This window comes from Haliotis cracherodii, unplaced genomic scaffold, assembly GCF_022045235.1.
Source record: "Haliotis cracherodii isolate W230 unplaced genomic scaffold, xgHalCrac1.p SCAF_7, whole genome shotgun sequence".
Classification (NCBI taxonomy): domain Eukaryota; kingdom Metazoa; phylum Mollusca; class Gastropoda; order Lepetellida; family Haliotidae; genus Haliotis; species Haliotis cracherodii.
The window spans coordinates 19,274,325-19,294,473 of NW_027266330.1; the positions used below are offsets into that span (position 1 = coordinate 19,274,325).

General features: G+C 38.1%; 2 protein-coding genes across 4 annotated transcripts in view; both read right to left on the minus strand.

Annotated features, from left to right (window-relative positions):
* Window positions 1–17,083, minus strand: part of LOC139447431 (uncharacterized) — a 75,474-nt gene extending 58,391 nt beyond the window's left edge. The window contains exons 1-4 of the mRNA XM_071228772.1: window positions 16,789–17,083; window positions 15,674–16,454; window positions 15,321–15,451; window positions 15,027–15,076 (exon numbers count right to left, since the gene is read on the minus strand). Coding sequence (XP_071084873.1) covers window positions 15,027–15,076; window positions 15,321–15,451; window positions 15,674–16,454; window positions 16,789–16,996 — 1,170 coding nt within the window. The 5' untranslated portion in view covers window positions 16,997–17,083. The remainder of the gene's footprint in view (window positions 1–15,026; window positions 15,077–15,320; window positions 15,452–15,673; window positions 16,455–16,788) is intronic.
* On the minus strand, window positions 1,008–11,549 carry LOC139447436 (uncharacterized). 3 transcript variants are annotated; one of them, XM_071228780.1, is made up of 8 exons: window positions 11,515–11,549; window positions 11,170–11,255; window positions 10,610–10,670; window positions 10,270–10,376; window positions 9,343–9,406; window positions 7,078–7,134; window positions 2,867–3,560; window positions 1,008–2,400 (listed from the first exon to the last, which is right to left on the minus strand). In XM_071228780.1, the coding sequence occupies exons 2-7, from the start codon at window positions 11,236–11,238 to the stop codon at window positions 2,878–2,880; spliced, it is 1,041 nt and encodes a 346-aa protein (XP_071084881.1). In that variant the 5' UTR covers window positions 11,239–11,255; window positions 11,515–11,549; the 3' UTR covers window positions 1,008–2,400; window positions 2,867–2,877. The 3 variants fall into 3 exon arrangements, with proteins under 3 accessions (XP_071084881.1, XP_071084883.1, XP_071084880.1); XM_071228782.1 differs by having other exon boundaries at window positions 1,008–3,560; window positions 10,270–10,349; XM_071228779.1 differs by having other exon boundaries at window positions 1,008–3,560.
* Window positions 17,084–20,149: the final 3,066 nt, after the last annotated feature.

Here is a 20,149-nt window from a genome sequence, read left to right on the forward strand (position 1 = left end):
AAAAATGTAGAATGTCTTGCTTCTTGAAGACAGTGAATTGAACACATATCCTTTTCAGGTATTTCAGTGCTTTAGGTCTGCAAGGTCGGCCCCATTTGCTGTTCCTTTGCCATGTAAAGTGTGCATGTTGACAATATAACAAATAGAGTGCAATGTCTTTTTCAACATATTTTACACAGAATGGTTTGTACGCTGATATAGCTTACATGGGAGTAAATAAAACAATATACAATACCTTCAACAAGTGTGTGTTTCATCATTATCATTAACATGCATCCATGCATACAACCTCACTCTTGGGAGAAAATAGTAGGTGCACGCTTCTGTGGGCATAGTATCAGTATTCTCTGATAATATAGTAGGGAAGTGTAACAGATTGTGTTAACATGGATCTGTAGGCACATCGCCAGTTATCTTTGATAATATAAAAGGTAGATCCGGGATAGAATAGATCTTCAGGAACCCATTCTTGCTAGAAAAGGCGACAATGCTTGTCATAAGAGACGACCAATGGGATCGGATGGTCTGTCTCGCTGACTGGGTGATGCATGTCATCATGTCCCAAACGTGTGGATTGTTGCTCATGATGTCAATAACTGGATTGTCTGGTCCAGATTCGATTATTTACAGACCTCTGTCATATAGCTGGAATATTGCCGAGTGCGGCGTTAAAAAGACAGAAGCTAAAATTGGAGTTACTCCCCTTAGATCTATTTCATTTGGAAACTATAAATATCTTGAGAAAGGCGCCTTACATTGTAATGTGATATTCTTACATCACAGTGCGAGATGCAAAATGTTATGGCAACAGTTCGACAATTCAAGCAGTGAACATAGGAAATGTACCTTTCATATTAGAAGAGTGCATTGAAAATAATGGGTCTCAGTCAATCAGTATCAGAAGGTTAGATACATTGAGATAACATGGATCTCTATGCATACGAGACCCGTGAAGATCCGGGGTATAATAGGTCTTAAGCAACCCATGCTTGCCGTAAAAGGTGACTCATGATGTCAATCACTGGATTGTCTGGTCCAGACCACCGTCATATATGATAATCATGAACTCTTTTTAATAAATATTCTATCATCATGATCCTGTCCCAGCTAGCACACCTACATCGGGTCGACATTGGCAATTAATCGGCCACTGTTGGCATTATATGAATAGAGAAGCTGTTTTTTCTTTGTTGTTATTTACTTATGGCAATTGTTAAGTCATAAATTTATTAGCGTAGGTATTCAAAACAGATATCTTATAGTTGTAAATCTTCGCAAATATAGAAAAAAACTAATAGTAAATGGTGACATTATTGAGTCATGAATATCAAATACAAGAGAATTACAAATGTGCCTAGTTTCAGCCATGACAGCAGTAACCATGTCATTAATATAACTTATTCATGTTTGGATTTAAGATATATATTTTACAGTATCACACCTTCACAAACAGAAGAAATCTTGTTCCGAGAGAATGTTTATATGTTGTGTGTGCACTAGCTTCAGCAAAAGCAACGAATGACCATGTGGAATAGTTTCAGCAAATACAGCAATAATTTCATCACTAAAAGATTCATGTGTGGGTTTAAACAAATATTTTCTGTATTAAATCAACATAAGCAGAAGAAATTTTGTTTGGAAAGAATTTTAATATTTCGTCGGGACACTCATTTCTGTGTCAGACCAGATAGTGGCGAGTTACCAATTTCAGCAACTACAGCAATAATTTCATCACAACAAGTTTTATGTGTGAATTTAAAAACCTTATTTTCGCATATAAAATCAATATAAGCAGAAACTGTTTTGTTTTGAAACAATTTTTACATTGTGTCTGTACACTCGCTTTTTTGCGACATACCTCACATCACATTTCATCAGAAGATGTTACTGTAGCATAATTTCAGCCAATACAGCCATAAATTAATAATAACAATATTATGTATGGATTTAAAACAATTGTTTTATAGTATTATATCAATATAAGCAGAAGAAATCATTTTCTGGAAGAATTTTTACATTTTGTCTCTGTACTCACTTGTGTCACATGACATTTCAGAAAGTTGTTGCTGTGACATAGGTTCAACAACTACAGCAATAATTTCATCATAACAATATTAGTGTGAGTATATAAAAGAATTGTTTTATCATAATAAATCAATATAAGCAGAAGAAATCGTGTTTGGCGACAATTTTACATTTTGTCACTGCATGTTCTCACTTGTATCACATCACATTTAAGTAAGTTGTTGCTGTGGCATAATTTCAGCAACTACAGCAATAATTCCATTATAACAACATTCGTGTGAGTATTTAAAACAATTGTTTTATCATAATAAATCAATATTAGCAGAAGAAATCGTGTTTTGAAACAATTTTTACATTTTGTCTGTGCACTCACTTCTGTTTCACATCACATTTCAGAAAGTTGTTGCTGTGACATAATTTCAGCAACTACAGCAATTATTTCATTATAACAATATTTGTGTGGGTATTTAAAACAATTGTTTTATCATAATAAATCAATATTAGCAGAAAAAATCTTGTTTTGAAAGAAGTTTTACATTTTGCCCATGTACTCACTTCTGTTTCACATAACATTTCAGAAAGTTGTTGCTGTGACATAATTTCAGCAACTACACCAATAATTCCATTACAACAATATTCGTGTGAGTATTTAAAATAATTTCCAACTCCAGGAGAAACCAGGAAAGTAGTGAAACCAGACATGTGAAGAACTTGGTTGTATTTTGTACACAACAAACAGAACACAAACCGAACACTTCTATGTCCGCTTCACTCACTTTCCCCGCCTGTCATTGAAACAGTTGATAGAAATCTCTCAGTTACACAGACAACTTTACATAACCAGTTTATTTCCTATCTCAGCGCTTGGTAGACGAGGGCCCTCTTAGTGTCTGTCATGTCGACGTCCTCCCCGCTGATCAGACTCATCGACACTGTATAGTCAGGTGAGGGATACCCAACACTAAACAGGGGGACAAGAGGTTCCCCGAACACCTCATCATACTTGCCAAGAACAATCCCCCTGTCCAAGTCAATGAAGGCCACTCTCCCCCTCCCCACATCCAGCACCACGCCATAGTGGAGGGTGGCCTGTGTGCCGGGAGTTGCGGACATGGTGTTCTGGAGACACTCGCCCCGCTCCCTCTCCCGATACACCATGGTACAGATACTCTCCCCGTGTCTGCCACAGATCCCTACACGGACACACCAGGAGCGACGCTGTCGAGAAACCCACGGCCCACTGTCCACCTGTCCTGCCTCGCATAGCCCCATCTCCAGGACATAGAACGGCACTCCCTCCACCACCACCCGCACCCTGGTCTTTGTCTCCCAGTATGTTGGTGTTGTGGGGAGGGGGTTGAGGGTGGAGGGGGGTGGAGGAAGGGGGATGGGGGAGCTACAGGTCCCCATGTACTTCTGTAGCCTGTTCCGCCCCTCATCCCCTGTGTTGGGCTCCGAGTTGACCAGCTCACCGTCTGTAGTTACGGGACACCAGGCTGTGTTGGCCCGAGCCGCGTCCAGGTGACGTTTAGGACCTGGAAATAAACATTGTATTTGTTGTGTAGCAAGTTTATTTCACTGTTTGTTACAAACTGAGATACAGAAAGAGATTTACTGAAAATATCGGCTGATTGTTTGCTTGTTTCCAAACAGCGCGCTGAATGTTCGTCTGTGTTTTTCATCAGTACAGGATATCTCCCACAACTGCGCTATAGTAGTGCGCTAATTACAATGTAAAACTATTACTACAAGAATTCAAAATGCATTTCATTAAGAAACAAATGGATTAATTTACCGTAAAATGTAATATAAAAGAATTTTTGGTACACTTTTTATTTACCCCCATTGTGGAGATATCTGCCAGACGTGTGTTGTGCGTGGACGATGTTCGTGTATGAAATACGACCTCAGTGAGTGAATTTCCCAACAAAAGTGTTTGTGTGTGGATTCTATATGAATCTTTTACAGAATAGGATGAAAATAAACTAAAAACTATCGTGTTTTAGGATATTTTTGACATTTTTGTGTTCATCATCCACCGCATGAACAGGTATATTCTATGTCCGCTTCAGTCACTTTCACCGTTACCCCGTCACAGTGTGTGTGTGTGTGTGTGTGTGTGTGTGTGTGTGTGTGTGTGTGTGTGTGTGTGTGTGTGTGAAACGTGAAGTGAAGGACAGCATTGTTTCAAAAAAATTTTTGAGTGTCTCGCATTATGTTTTTAGTATTACTATTAGAGATCGCAACGCAGTATTGTCTCAGAATTTAGATTGGCACATTACACATGTACCTCTCGGCCGTTTCTCAAAGCCACAAACCTCCATATCAAATCCTACATGAAATTGTTTTATGCCTAGAGTATTGAAGACGAAGTGCATTTTCTGATAACTTGTAGTTAGGGCTGGGACGGGTACCTCGGGTACCTGGGTCGGGTGGGTACTGAGTAGGACCCGGGTACCCACATGACTACCCGGGCCCGTGGTTAGTCATGTGATATATAGTTTAATGGCAAAAACTATCTAGAACTCTATGGTTACACTACAAGTCACTAATGTTCGCATTTCTTTCAGACTAAGCACCCATTCCTTCTGACTTTTCATATAGTTGAATAAAGATATAACTTAAGTCAACGTCAGTGTATGATACATGCATCTAAATACGTTTTGCAAGTGCTGTGGAAAAAAAATTCCCAATCAGACATTTTGTATCTCTTGAGACCTACAATGGGTACCCGGGTAGGGTCGGGTAATATGGGAGTGGGTACCCGAGTAGTAAATTTGGACTCGTCCCAGCCCTACTTGTAGTCGTTATTCAGACTTCAGAATATATTTTGTGAACTTGGCCTTGTCTACAAATCCAAATTTCATGTTTTTATCTACAGGTCAGACCATATGCATTCTGCATGCGGTGTGATTATTATTTTTTTTAAATAACTCACACGATTGATCTTGTTATTGTAACTACACCCCGACTGATACACGGGTTGCTTTTTGTGTCGGGGTGTTATAAGGAAATAATTTAACGTAACACATGGTACTACAACCAAGGGATGAGTTTTTCTCTCGCCCCATTGCTATCCAAATGCATCCCCAGTATGCAACCCATGATTGCCGTAAAAGGCGACTAACAGGATAGGAAGGTCAGGCTCGCTGACTTGGTTGATGTATGTCATCGATCCCAGTTGCATTGATCGATGCTCATGATATCAATCACCGGTTTGTCTGGTCGAGACTAGATTATTTACAGACAGCGGTCATATAGCTGGAATTTTGCTGAGTGCTGTGTTTAACAACAAACCAACCAAACCACACTGGATCACCAGTCTGCAACACGGGAATTTGAGAAATAAAGACGTCTGCTATCTCACAGAGCTCAGATAAGCTGTGTTTTTGCCTATAACACGCAAAAATGTATCAAAATTGTCGAAATAATTTTGACTTGCTTGCGTACACATACAGTAAAATTCGGTTATAACGAACTCAAAGGGATCATTAATTTTAATTCGTTATAACCGTAGTTCGTTATAAGCATATATGCTTTATAGTGACAAGTTTTTTTGTTCTAAACTTCTAATTTCTAAAATTACGCGGAGAGGGTGGACTCCCATATAACCACAATCACAATTACAATCCATCAACATTGCCGAAATAATACAAATACACATTAAAAGACATTAAAACCACAACTGTATAACATTCTGTGTTTCACCCAATGTGAAATGTAGCTACTATCAAATGTAGCATCTCTTTCCTAATCTTTATGTACAAGTCGAATGCAGACATCACACATACATAAACTCTACTACAGTGTAGTATGCATTGTGAGTTCATGAGACATTTTATACACTTGGGTCAGTACACGAACACATTCATATTAGAAGTCACTTGAACTGCATTTTAAGCAGAATTATCCCTCTCTCATAGGGTAGATCATGACATAGTGAAGGTCAATATACTAGCATAGGTCATGTAGGTCGCGAACATCTGGTTTTTCAGTGACACATTATAACTGCCCCCAGCCCCTCCGTCTCCCAATGTGTTGAAGAAAACCCGAACATATTTCATGATTCAGCAGACATAATTCAAAATTGTCATATCGTTTTTAGTTTCAGCAAAATCAGTAAATGCGCTTTCCTGTCACTGGGTATTCCGATCCATCAACTGACTGTCTGGTTTGTTTACAGGCCGCCGTTGTATGCCAGGAGTACTGTTTCACCGCGTCAGACAACAATTACTTTTTTATGTAAATTGTGTGAGTGGCGGGTGAGTGACATGCTTACCCTTTTCGCGAACACCTGGTGTCATCACTGATTTCAGTGATCCATTCATATTATTTTCACCGCCATTTTGCTTTTTACGCCCAATGGAATCTGTTACGGCAGATAATCTAGATAGATTATCCTTTGGCGTTGACGTTTTATACTAACTTGAACTTGGTCGATGTTTCTGCTGGTCGGTTGAAGTGCCCGAGTTTCAACATAAGCTCAGTAGCATTTAGCAGTTGTGATGCGACAAGTACAAAAGACTACTATATATTTTACTTTTGTATTATTGGACATAGAAGTAAACCTACTTTTAATTATGTTAAGTTATAATACTATTATATGTCAAAAGAGAGCTACTGTCAATATTTTTTAAGTTGGATATATCTGTTTTATACATGGTAAGAGTTATGTCCCTTGCATTCTTTGCTTTGTGTCATAACTATATAAAATGGAATCTGATAACATGTTGGCTGCCTCATTGTTTGCAATTATACCATGACAGTTTGTGTTTTTCAGATTCGTCGTTATGTTGCGCCCATATTGCTGACTGGCACAAGAGTACGTTTAGTCACCCATTCCATGGGCGGATACAGCTTTTTTGAAAAGGGGGGGGGGGGGGGGGGTGCACAATTAAGATCTATTTATTGTCTTTGGTAGTAATTTATACCGAAATAAATATTTTTTTGGAAATAAAAAAGGGGGGGGGGGGGGGGGGGGGGCGGGGTGCGCACCCCCGCTACCCACCTCTGTATCCGCCCATGCTTTCACTCGTTCCCGGAAATACTTACACGAAACCAGTCTAGGTTGACATGTCAGTCCAACAATGTGTACAGTGCTTCCATAGTCTGAAAGGTGAGAACTATCTTTACACATTTAGGTATTGGCTACTTTCATTGGGTAAAAGTTTGGGGATCAACAACTTAATAATAAAACTACACAACATTACATAGACAGTGACAGATTGGGGTGCAATATCTCCCATGGACACAAAATCCTTAGATTCTCTCACAAGTTTATTTAAAAGATATGGCATTTTATGGTATTGACAGACCATTTTAGTAAATGAACCCCTGCAAGGGCGACACCACCTTACAATAATCATAAATCTCTGCTAAAAGAACAGCCCATTGTATGATTCCGATTCCGATTCATTATCATGGTATGAATATACATAAACGGAAAAAAGTAACCGTTACATATGCATCTTTCAATACAAATTTATGGAGACATCTCCTCGACTTTAATGTCGAGATTCACAATTCGCACGTTCATGTTCATTCACGGCGCACACTTTGAATGGTTGCGTGTTTGTCGGGAGCATGATACTCACACACGTTGTTTTGATTGTCAAAAGCACACAATAATTGTCTATCTATCAGGTGCTCATAAACAAAACACTTTTGGGAAACTAACGCTCACGCAATGCAACGGCTATGTGCCGTGGGTATGCTGCAAACAGGGACGGCGCAAAACAAAGTTGTCAGACACTTTCATGTTCATCGAAACACAATATCATCTATGACATGGCAACACTCGAAACGTACCACGGGCCGGTTGGAAATGTGTAACGTCATGTCAACAAGCCAACCGTATTCGGTTGGTGCATGTACGGAATCGATACCAAACTGCTACATAACTACCTCGGACAAGTCCTAGGTTGAGACCAATTAGTGGCAAAACCATACACAACAGGTTGAGGAAGCATAATATCTGACCACAACGTTCAGCGATATCCCAAATGTTGCCTCCACCTCACCGTCAGTCACGTCTAGTTTGGTGTTGACAGCATATAAGGTTCAGAAGACAGGACTGAGTTGTCAGCGCGGAAAATCATGTAAGGGCCTACAGGCACGGAGAAGAACGTCTTACTGTCGCTTGCGTGACTCAACACCGTCAGTCTGGGTTTGGAGGTGTCATTGTATGGGGTGGCATCACAACTCAACTGAGAACACAACTCATCATTGTTAATGGTAATTTGAATGGCATGCGCTAGCGGGACGATATCGTTTGAGATTATGTTCTACCCTTTGTGCAAATCCAGGGACGTAACGTCACGTTACAGCAGGATCAATCCGACCACATGTTGCAAGTGTTGGAACAACTATTTTGAGGCAGCATAACATTGCTGTACTGTCATGGCATGGTGTTTCTCCATACCTCTTCCCAAAGGAATATGCCTGGGTTGAGATGGAACGACACTTACAACAGTATCAGAACCAGACGGTAACGATATAGCTAAGTTGGGCCAAGCTTTGCTTGCCATTTTGAACAACAACCCCCTGGCTGTTTTCAATCATCTCGTGTCTTCAATGCGCACCTGCTGCATCACCTGCATCAAATGGTGGTCCAATATTGACATTGTAAATTAAGTTGTTATACCACCCCTATTTTAGGACGTGTCGCTATGTTTCCGGTTACTAGGTATGAGTTTTGTCAACGAATTTGTTAGAATAAAACATTGATCAAACGAATGACTAAATAGTGTGTTGTTATTTGCAAAAACATAACATTTACACAACTTTATGTGAAGTGACCGCCTGTGGGCTAGTAATAGAGCGTCCGCCCGAAGAGCAGAAGGTTGGGGTTCAATCCCTAGCCGCGACATTCGAAAAGTTGGTAAAAGATGGCACCTGTTGTTACCCTGCCTGGCACTCGGCATTAAGGGGCTTGAACAAGGACTGGTTGGCTCGGAATCATTTTACCATGTCAGAGTAGGGTATTCATGTTAAACTGAGGCATGGTATCTGAGTGAGCTAGCACTATAAAATCGGCGTTATTTAAGTGCAATAAACATGAACGCGACGTTAAACCTCATTTTCCATCACATTTTATGAAGCACGGCTAATTTCAGAAACAATTTCAGTATTGAAACAAAACTACACGTGAAAGATAAACTCCTTCGATGTTGGGACAACGCTCCTTGTCAGCAGTTGTATTACAGAAGTCCAGCATAATAGCATCATCTATCTGTGTATACAGTGCATGTCGGAAACTTCAATAAGAACACAACAGTAGAGATTTGTCTGTAGGCATTGTCACCTAACAGTACAAACCTTTTTCCAGAGTATCGTTCTTTGCTTTCAGTTCCGTGAGTTTCTGCTCGTTTTCCCTGATTATCTACAAGATAAAATAATTCAGTAACGTGTTGGTTTCACAGAAATCAACCAAGAACAGACAGTGACACTATTCAGGCAGCTGCTCACGAGTTCAATGGAGGATGACATTCCTTCAGTATTGAGACATAATCCAAATGACAAACTTTTATCATCAACATTTTGAGATCCCGAAAGAGAAAAAAGTCGTAGTACAATTACACAAAGGGGATCAACGCATGAAAAAGATCATGATATTTCCAAGCATTGAATTAATACTTTGAAAATTCACTTTGCTAATGAACAGCTTGCAGACCTGTAAACCACCCCACACCCAGATCGTACCGATCTCTAAGCATATACATAACCATATACCATATACATGTATATCAAATCACAATACATTCAATTCAGTAAACATTGCTATGAATATGTATATTTCAAAGTATCTCCCAATATATAGGTTTCAGATATCAGTAGAACATACTGATAATAATGACTTTAATGCATAAATGTTAAGATGAGCATGTTGAGCACATATGAACTACACAAAGATAAAATACAGACACACACACCTGTCTGTCTGTCTATCTATCTATACACGTGTGTGTGTGTGTGTGTGCGTGCGTGCATGCGTGCGTGTGTGCGTGCGTGTGTGTGTGTGTGTGAATTTCATAAACTATTTAAGCTTAATCAGGTCAGTGCATGAGAAGCGGGAATACATACGCGGATTTTATGTTCGCTTCTTTTCGTGGTCATTTAAACGACAAAGACATTCATGGAGTGGCTGTATGTGGGCTATGTTGTTATCCTAGGTACATGTTGGTAGTCAGGTCCATGATAGATTAGATATCTGTTTTTCTATTGATATTTGTCCCTGCTATTTACCTCCATTGCAATTGCAGCCAGGTGGTTTTCTGTCAGTCGTCCTTGTTGGTATTGCCTCAGCTGGTGAATCAGAACGGGAGCTCTTGTGTTTCCTTTAGATTCCTGTTCTGATAATTACCAAAAGAGAAAAAAACCCTCATGAAATATTTTGTGACTTATATGTATGAAACTTATAAAACTGTCAAATGTTTGCTGGGTAGTTGGCAATTTCCTAGATGTATGGGGATCAATACAAAAGAGTTTGCTGCAGATTGTACCTCATGGGCAAATGCATTGCATAGCTTTATTTTGATGCTGATTGGGGAACTGAATATATCAATTGCTTCAAGTTGTGTTTTACCTCTATTGTGGCCTCGACCATCACTCGTGTTGTCAGATTGTGACGTTATAGAACCAGCCAGCTGTAAGTAAAGGTACATGTTTCATGTGTAGACAAGAACAGTCATTCATCTGGTTGCCAAACGTAACTGATATGTCACTGGATGTTTTGTTGTTCAGCTTGTAAAATCCCCCCCCCCCCCCCCCCCCCCCCCCCCGCCCCCGTCTCTCTCTCTCTATGTGAATAGTGTGGATATCCTCCAACTCAAGCATGAAAAACAAATAATTATTTGTTTATTTGAGACTGACATAACGTTAGAGGAAGTTAAATACTTTAATAAATGTAAAATTTATACAGAGAAGTTTCAGTATGAGGTGAACATGTCTGGAGAATAATTTTATTTCATGTTCTCATGATGATATAAGCTTGCTTCATTTGTTAACTACAATTTTAAAAATACAAGCATTTTTTTCATTTTCACAATGTGTTTTCCAAAAATTGGAAATGATCTGTAAAGTAAAATGTAAAACGAATGTTAAAAATGTAGATATCCCAATCCACAGCTAAACGGTTATACTCACAACATCGAAACTGGGTACCTCCTTGTCTAACAAAGATAAGACCGTCGTGTATCGAGTCAGGTACTCCATTGTTGCCTGCCACTCCACTGGAAAAGAAAACGATATATAGAGTAGATAAACCTATCATTGAGCAGTACATTATCAACAATGATTAGTAATTAATTATCATTTAACTTGGTAGTAGCAGTAGTAGGAGCAGCAACAACAGTAATAGTAGTAGTAGTAGTAGTAGTAGTAGCAGTAGTAGTAGTAGTAGTAGTAGTAGTAGTAGTCATGGTAGTAGAAATTTCGTCACATGCGGGACATTCAGTTAAGTGAATACGTTTCCAGAACCGGATTACATACCCGTGTATAATTTGTGGAGTTCTTTTCTTTGATCCCTGTCCTGAAACAACAAAAAACTTGATAAGACACACTATATCTATCTACTCGTGCGTGTGACCATTAAAAATGTTTGTAATTGTCCATCGTTCATTCCAGTATTCACCATTGTATTTTAAAAAAATCTATTATGAATGTTATGATAAATATTAGTATATGAAAAATTACCTTCAGTAGGTTGTCCAGATCGTGATTAAGCTTGTCGATTTCTCGCCAGCCTGCAAACAAACAAACAAACAAACATAAAAAATTAATATATCAACCGCTCACGGGGTGACCTTTTCAATACGTGAATGACTTTATGTTCTGTATTGAAAATTGAAGACACATATAAAGGGAATCATTGTAAGGGAGCAATACGGCAGCGATGCCTTTTATCTGGGTAAAGTAACTTGTAAATTTATGATTTATGATAATTCTTACTAAGTTTTCACGAGTGGACAATCTTAATTCTACCCACAGGACCCTCAGCTGCAGGTACTTACGGCTTTTAAGATCTTTTCCATCTGTGTCCTGTGGCTCTATTTCCAATTCGGTTGTCTGGATACCTTCCTCCCGTACTGGCTGAAATACACATAGTCATGTATTCTATGATTACTTCAGATATAACATTGGTTGAAAAGGAAGTTTGATATGTTTCTATAATCCAGATCTTGGCAGATTGCAGTTGAAGATAATATGCACCTTTCCTAAATATGTTCGTAATATGCGACAGCGAGAATATAACATTAATCATAAGATTAAGATAATCAGTCTACGAACGTGAGATTCTTGTAAGTTACACACTTGAATGTCGGATTCTTTTCCTTCCTTCCCTGACTCAAAGTGAAGCCTCTCTGCAACAAGCAAAAACAAAAATGTTTTCACATTTTCAGTGTTGTTAGAGAGACAACTGAGTAGCAGCAACATGCTGTCATTGTAATTTCGATCAATACATATTGCATCGATAAAAACACAATAATAATAAACAGAAATAATATGTTGAAACTTACCCATTTGTTGCTCAATTCCTGGACTTTCGACATGTCCAACCTGAAAAGTAATAAAACGTTACCTTCCTTGATCTTGAAGGAACCAATGTATTCCATTTAACAGCCAACATTTAGCAAACTATCTCAGCAAAAACTTCTTTAAATCTTAAGATGATGTTTTTACCCAAAGCTGAAAGATTGAAACTACAATTAGAACGTACAGTCATCATTCAATTGTTTTATTATACATGTCTTTGAAATGTATCCATTTATGTACTCTCATTTTACTCACATGTTATATACCAGTTGAACCACTGTAAAGGCAAATGTCCCACTGGTACAACATGTTTGAGTGTAGGAGGGAATAACGAGAGACAGATGGGAGAATGGAAAGATGAAGCACACACAGAAGGAGGACGATGCAATGGCACCAGAATGAGAGATGGAATAACTGGTGAAGCACAGATGGAAGAATTGGGGATTTTGGGTAGTAGTGGTAGGAGAAAGGAAAGAGAAGAACATGATCAATAACAGTTCAAATACAGAAATATAACATGCGATATATGTTATGTGGAGTTTAGACAGCAGAACAATGATATAAGAAACGAGATGCTCCAGGGAGGAATGGCCAAATTGACAAGGGACTAGGGGGGCAAGTAGGATGCGTGGTATACAGGACCAATTAGATGACTGGGATGAAGTACGGTCAAGATAAGGAAGGTCTGGAGGAAGGTCATGGGGAAGGCTTGGCGGAGTACATTGGAATGAAGGACAATATGAGTGGAGGAGTGAACGTGTTATGACATGCATTACTTAGTTGGCTACATTATGCTCCGAGGACATAACCATCAGTCTTATTATCTACACTACATACCATTCATCAAGTGGGCCATTTTAAGCTCGTGATACATTTGAAGCGTTTTATCTTTGATCATGACCTGAAACAAAATATATAGACAATGTGATTTTCATTATCATATCTTATTTGTTAGTCATTATTTTGCTTGCGATTCATACCCTAGATCTCTGTAATTTCTAGACCTACCGATCTTAGAAGAGGAAACATATTCTTCTGTTGTCTCATTCCGTCATGTAGGTCTGACAACTGAGCCTCGTGTGTGGAAGAGAGTTGTCTGAAGCCGCCAAAGGCTGAAATGAATAAAAAGAAAGAATATCTTTTACATCTGAAATAATTGTTCTAAATGTCATCACATCCCCCAACCCCAGTAAACATCACCCCAAGCAGTTTTATAGAGAGACATCGATAAAAACTCTATACTCCATTAAGCAGCAATAAACCAAATCAACCATTTATATAACGAAATCTATAAATCGATAATTATTCCCTTTAATAATCAACATTAAACTTTGGGTTTCCTCATGTAATTTCAATGAATAGTGAATCATTCCATCTCCTGGGAACCGGACTTTTGTTTTAGCCAAGTCAATGGATATGTCAGTCTTTCAAAACATGCATTGTTTACGTGGGCGTTTAAGGATGGAAATACTCAAATGCGTAGTGACCTTTGCTTGTAAGCCCTTGTGGCTTGACCTCCAGACTATGGCGTAGCGGACGAACCTGCATATAAACAAAGATACCAATGTGGCATTAATACAGTTACTATTGGTGTATGTTATAAGACGTTTATATCTTTGTTACTAAGGATGTGTAATCACAGTGTTTTCTGCTATGTATCCATGTATCTATGTATCTATGTATCTATGTATCTGTGTATGTATGTATGTATGTATGTATCCATCCACCCATCCATCCATCCATCAACTTACAGCTATACGCCATGTTTGTCCCAGTTTGTAACTAAATATTTTCAGCACACTGAAATCCCTGAGGAGATATTCAATCTGTTTCTTCCAAGCATCTGAAATGTTTTTGAAAAAAAAAGCAAAATTACTTAAACCCTAAAGCATGTATAATAGGTACAAACTATGAAGCTGAGAGTCGTATCATGAGGCTTGTTTGCGTTGTTATTGGCACATCTCTCTCGACGTTATTTACTCTATCTTAATCATCATCATCATCATCATCATCATCATCATCATCATCATCACGAAATAGCTTTATTCTATTTCACTTCATTATTTATCGTGACTTTGTAATAAACATTTACCATCAGACAAAACATCTATTTGTTTCTCTATCCCTTCTGTTTCCTGCAAACATAAAATGAAAACTTTGTTAATAATCAGCAACTCTGGAACAAACGGCTTCGAGGGAACCAGTAATGGCTATTCAATGAATATATTCTTATCCCTGTAGGGTATTGATACGACTGACTGGTATTAATAGCAGCTAGTTGTTATTTAAGTGTTCTCATTACATGTTGTAGTCTCATTGGTTATGAGTGTTTGGCAATCCTGCCCAGGAAACAAACTCCCCACGGAAATGACGACTCAAAATATATGTGAAGAAAATACCTGTCTCAATCGAAACATTCACACCTCTAAACCCTGCCATGATATGGTTAGTGTTACAATATACATTACTCTTTCTGCCTCAAATATTTGGGACGTCAGTTCCTTAATATCAGTTACATCTGAAATGAACAACATGCAAGTCGTCAACAAACTATAAGCTGTTAGCTGCACACAGAATGAGTTTTTGTATCAACAGTACTTAAGAAATGCTATGTTATTTAATTTTTTTTCTCTTTCTTTCATCAAATTTGTCAGATTAAAAATAACATTCATAATCTAACAAGGAAGTATATGTATTAACGACAAAGAGTCTGGTTTTGACTACAGAGTGCTGAATTTATTGTCATATATAAATATACTTACAGGTTCCAAATCGCCACTTCCGACTGCTTGCGTGTGTCATGACTGTGTTGGTTTCATCCACGATATACACACAGGAGGACAGGTCAACCGTACTGAGATCCTCTGCTGCTACAGCTGATGGGTACACCGACCTGGAAACACGTTTTTACAAAACTGAACTCATATCAAGTGATGGTTTCAAACAATCATTAAGGCTTTAAGTTAAGGCTTCTTCCTGCAGACTCATTTACGAAAGTAATTCTATTGCTTTATGGTGTTACCTAACTTAATACGACTACTAATGTTACTGATGGCAACAAACATTAAGTACACCGACTCAATAAAGTCTACATTTGCTATATCTTAATACAAACCTGAGTCTGTCCCTCTCCTCCCGTGACCTACACACCAGCAGAGTGTCCCCCTGTCGGTTGAGTCTCCTGGCCACCTCCAGCATCAACGTCGTGGCTCCACTTCCAGGGGCACACTTCACCTGGACATCCTTATTGTTTATGTTCTCAACCAGAATGACACATTGTTCTTTGGTGAGAAATCTCAGACAATCACCATCAGTGTCACCAGTATGTTTAAGCACCGATTTTGTTTCAGCAACACCAGCCCAGAAAGCAGTGAGGACTTTCTCATATCTGCCAGGTGTCATTACCAAAGAATCGCTTGTGACAAAACGTGAAGAATCAATTGCCAACTTTTTCAGTCGAGTCTCAAATGAGGCAGCGTCCTCGGGGATTGACGTATGAATGACTCCATGTATGGAGTTGACATCTTCATCCGTGAATCTGCTGAGTGTCTCTATCACTCCTCTGGCCACTGATGTATTGTACATCACTGCTTCAGGAGACTCTGCATCTCCATCAACCAGTGACAAAACTATCACAGGTTGTGTAGGTAGTGCCAGGAATATATCGCATACCGTGTGGCTTGGACGGGGTGACGTGGGGAAATCTAGTACTACTGATAAGGAATGGGCTAAGAACATAAAGCATGGTCCAGCCTTTGGGTTTGGAAAGTCTACCACTTCACTGGTCAGAGGATCAAATACAAAGTCGAAAGCGTGATTTTCTATGTGTTCAATGAGTCGTTCTTTCACTTGTGCTAAAGGGGTTCTTAGGACCGTTGGCACAGTATTCTGACCATCTGAAAATATACAAATATACAGTTCTTTGAAAGCTTGTCCATCGCACGTACAATGGCCGTATGCCAATTATGTGACACATTATGATACAGAAGATCAAAATATAGTTGCAATTTGTATGATTTTATACATCGATCAAATGAACCGAATAACTTACCTGATGTTTTTGTGTATGTTAAGGGCATTATTAAAAGTTTTAAGGGGCAAAGCGTTTTGGTGTCTTTCGAAGATTTGACTAAAATGTATCTATAAATGACCTCAACATGTCCTTGGTATAAATTATATGCTTTGTTAAAATTTATTGAAGTCAGTCCGTCAAATGATTACGTTTGTTACCTTTTTGAATGAAGTAACTTCTTATTTCATAGAGACTGTTTCCAATCTGTTTTAGGCCCGGACGAAAAAAGTCGTTTGTCCCCAGACATAGAACATGCTCATCCTCCTTTGCGATATTTTGCTTGAACATGAAATGAAACGTGAAGCTTGCACTGATAATGTGAAATGAAACTGGTACAGCTTTATCGATCATTGATGACTGTGACATAAAAAACTCTTTAGGGAAACATCTTGTGATTTACAGATAAAATAATGTTAATCTTGACAACTGTATAGAATTATAGTAAATATCAATAATATTTCCCCGATCTTGTATAGATGTTTTCTTAAATGTTGTAACAAATATATATGCACTTACTAGTAGCTTCCACATGCTGCCTGAAATGATTAAACATCGAGACATCAAGAATATTATAAAACAAACATTTCCATCGACAAGTATTACAATATATTCTCGCTTAACAGAACATTAGTAGAGCATAAGAATATTTTGTTTTATGAAAGGATAGATTTGTTATCAGCCTGTGTAAAATTATGCTACAATAATTTGGCAAGGCAGATCAAGGAAAAGAACATAACAGTAGATTTACCTTTATGAGCATACTTATCGCATTTAGCAAAGAAACAGATATATCATTAGAATTCAATCATTTAACGAATCTACCTATGATCATCTAACTTTGGTGCTGTGTGATGTAATTTACCTTATGTCGCAAAGCGGTTCAATAAAATACAAACGTGATTCACACAGTGTACACATTAAAAAATCACTTCCTTTATTACTTTTGAAAGTTACACGAGTCTGTGCAACGTTGCGACTCTTATGCGTGCCTACAATTTGTCATCGTGGGTCCGAATCCATGATTAGCCCTTATTCTATTTCTGGTTGCGTTAGCACTATAGTAGTTCACGCGGGTTTCACTAAAACCTTCCTCACATGAAGCGTATATGCCACGATATTATTGAAATTATGTTCAAAGTGGCAACACACTCACTCACTGAGCATGCAGAGGCTCATTGTAAGTTCCCAAATATTAATGTTTCCTGAATAATATTCCATAGCTATCATTCAATTAATATTTCCCATCTGTGTTGATTCATTTTCCCAAAATGTTTATCTTTCCTAAATTTTCTAATCTATGCTTGATCATAAAGTTTGAAATATCCCCGGATTGAAATTAAACCCAAACCTTACATCACATAGTACATCACATGCATGTAACCCAACGAAATCTTCATAAGCAAATAACATTGCTTTGGGCAATATAAGTCGGGATACATAACAACTTAAACCTAACATTTAAACACTTTTTTACTACTCCAAATATGAACCATAATTACCATATTTGGAAAAAGTCGCATAACTTGATACATGTCAAATACAAATTTATAAAAGCGACAAAAATATATCGATAATTATAAGAAATCTCCATTGAGTTCGACTACACGACCCTGACGAAACAAATTTTATTTAAGCATTCTCAGAAGTCGATATATGACCCATTTGAAGTCTCCGATTATGATTTTTTCTCAATTTGCCTGCCATAAGTTATGTTTAACTTTTAAAATATTTGTGCTCTCTTTCAGCAGTTTAGTGTATAGAATAAAAATATCATTTTCTGCAGTAATCTTTAAAAGAAGAAATTGTTTGTAAATTTACTCTGGTGAATCAAATTGTAATTGGATAACAACTTCCTTATAGTTAAAACACGAGCAATTCGTATTGTACACAAGGAGAGGCAAGTTTGATCTGTTATGATGATTAATGGAATAAAAATGACGATAGAACAGTATGAATCTTAAACAAATGACCAAGATTTGCGGTATTATTACCAAAAATAACAGTTATCTTCAAACAAGAAGAAGGAGGTTAATTGTCTTTAACAGCATATCAAAGAATCGGTATTCGTCTGTTTTAAGTGAAAAAAATACTTATTGTTGGTTAAGTTACTTCATATAGTACTTCAAACTTTGAAATGCAATTTGCTCAAATCTTTTAAAAGTAAAGATGGGACATTCTGGTTCTGGCCGACGAAATGTTACGGTCGTCACAAACACGCCATATACATTTCTTTAGGTACAACAATTTGTGTGTCAAATAATAATTTCGGTTTAAATATAACGATATGTAAATATAACGATCAATATTAATTATGATTTAGGTTAAACAACATGAAGCAAAGATGATTTTCCAAACTGGAAACAGAGTTGGTAACTCAAAAGGAATCCACAAAAGATATGAATTTGATTTAGGTGACACTGGCAACTTACCGTTGTTTGTTATATATCAGTTCACTCCGGTGTTTCCGATCGTTTTGTGAGAGCACGTACCCAATCCTTGATATTAATCCGTGTGATCAATTTGAATTGTTTGTCATATCGATATGCAAGTGGTCCTTGTTTGTCATAGAACACTATCCCGCTCACTGGTCTGACTGAAACATGAACAACTACTTGATCTACATCACCATGTCTGTGATTTACAGATTCACAGTTTTCTCTCAGATAAACTTCTTCCTCTGCTGGTGTGCAAGCACAGTCTCATCTTAAGACAAGCATGGGCTGCTGAAGACAAATTCTAACCCTCATCTTCAAGGGTTGTATGCACAATACTGAAAACATATGCGACAAGACTGGGTATTGCTCTTGGGTCTCTGAAAACGGGGATTAATCGTATACACATGAGGCGCTTCTTTCAGTATTTGTACTGAACAGTACTAAACAAAACATCAAATATAACTGCCAAGCGGGGTTACTTTTAACATGCAATCTTGAACAAATGATGGGGTACATGAGGCACCAAGACTTTATGCGCACTTTCAATACTTTCTGTGAAGAACCTTACAGGATATGATCTTTATAGTAAAATTTATGAGAAAACAAATTATCAAAGTGGAAATCAAATATGGGCACAACACAAAAAGATATCACAAAGCGATTAGCAGGTTTTGATGTGCTATCTATGGAGACAAGTCAAGTTCGGAAACATTTAATTCAGTAGTTTCAAAGGAGTAAGGATTTGAAGACTTGTACACCAAAACCACGTGACCAACAAATTAACCAAACCTTCAGAAAACACAGCAACTACTAACACGTCATTGCACATTGTGCATATACAATGTTGAAATGCAATACTCACTCCAGACACTCTGTGTGAAATACTTCTTTCACTTGTAGACACAGTGCCAGTGTTACGTCCTTGTCTTTCACATAAACGTCTGCGGGTTCAGACCCTGTCGGTTCCAGCTCTCCTTGCCTTGTATATAGTATGTCTTCGGTTTTGACATAGACAGTCACGTGTTCATAACCTACTGGGATGTGACGACCTTCTCTCTCATACTTTATTTCCTCATTCTTTGCA

Excerpts from the sequence above, each read along its gene's own strand:
- LOC139447436 (XM_071228780.1), bottom strand. The coding sequence starts at position 11,238 with ATGGAGTACCTGACTCGATACACGACGGTCTTATCTTTGTTAGACAAG. Across the intron at positions 9,407-10,269 it reads TGGCTGCAATTGCAATGGAG|ATAATCAGGGAAAACGAGCA; the intron begins GTAAATAGCAGG and ends TTTATCTTGTAG. Across the intron at positions 3,561-7,077 it reads TCAACCTAGACTGGTTTCGT|GTCCTAAACGTCACCTGGAC; the intron begins GTAAGTATTTCC and ends GTTTATTTCCAG.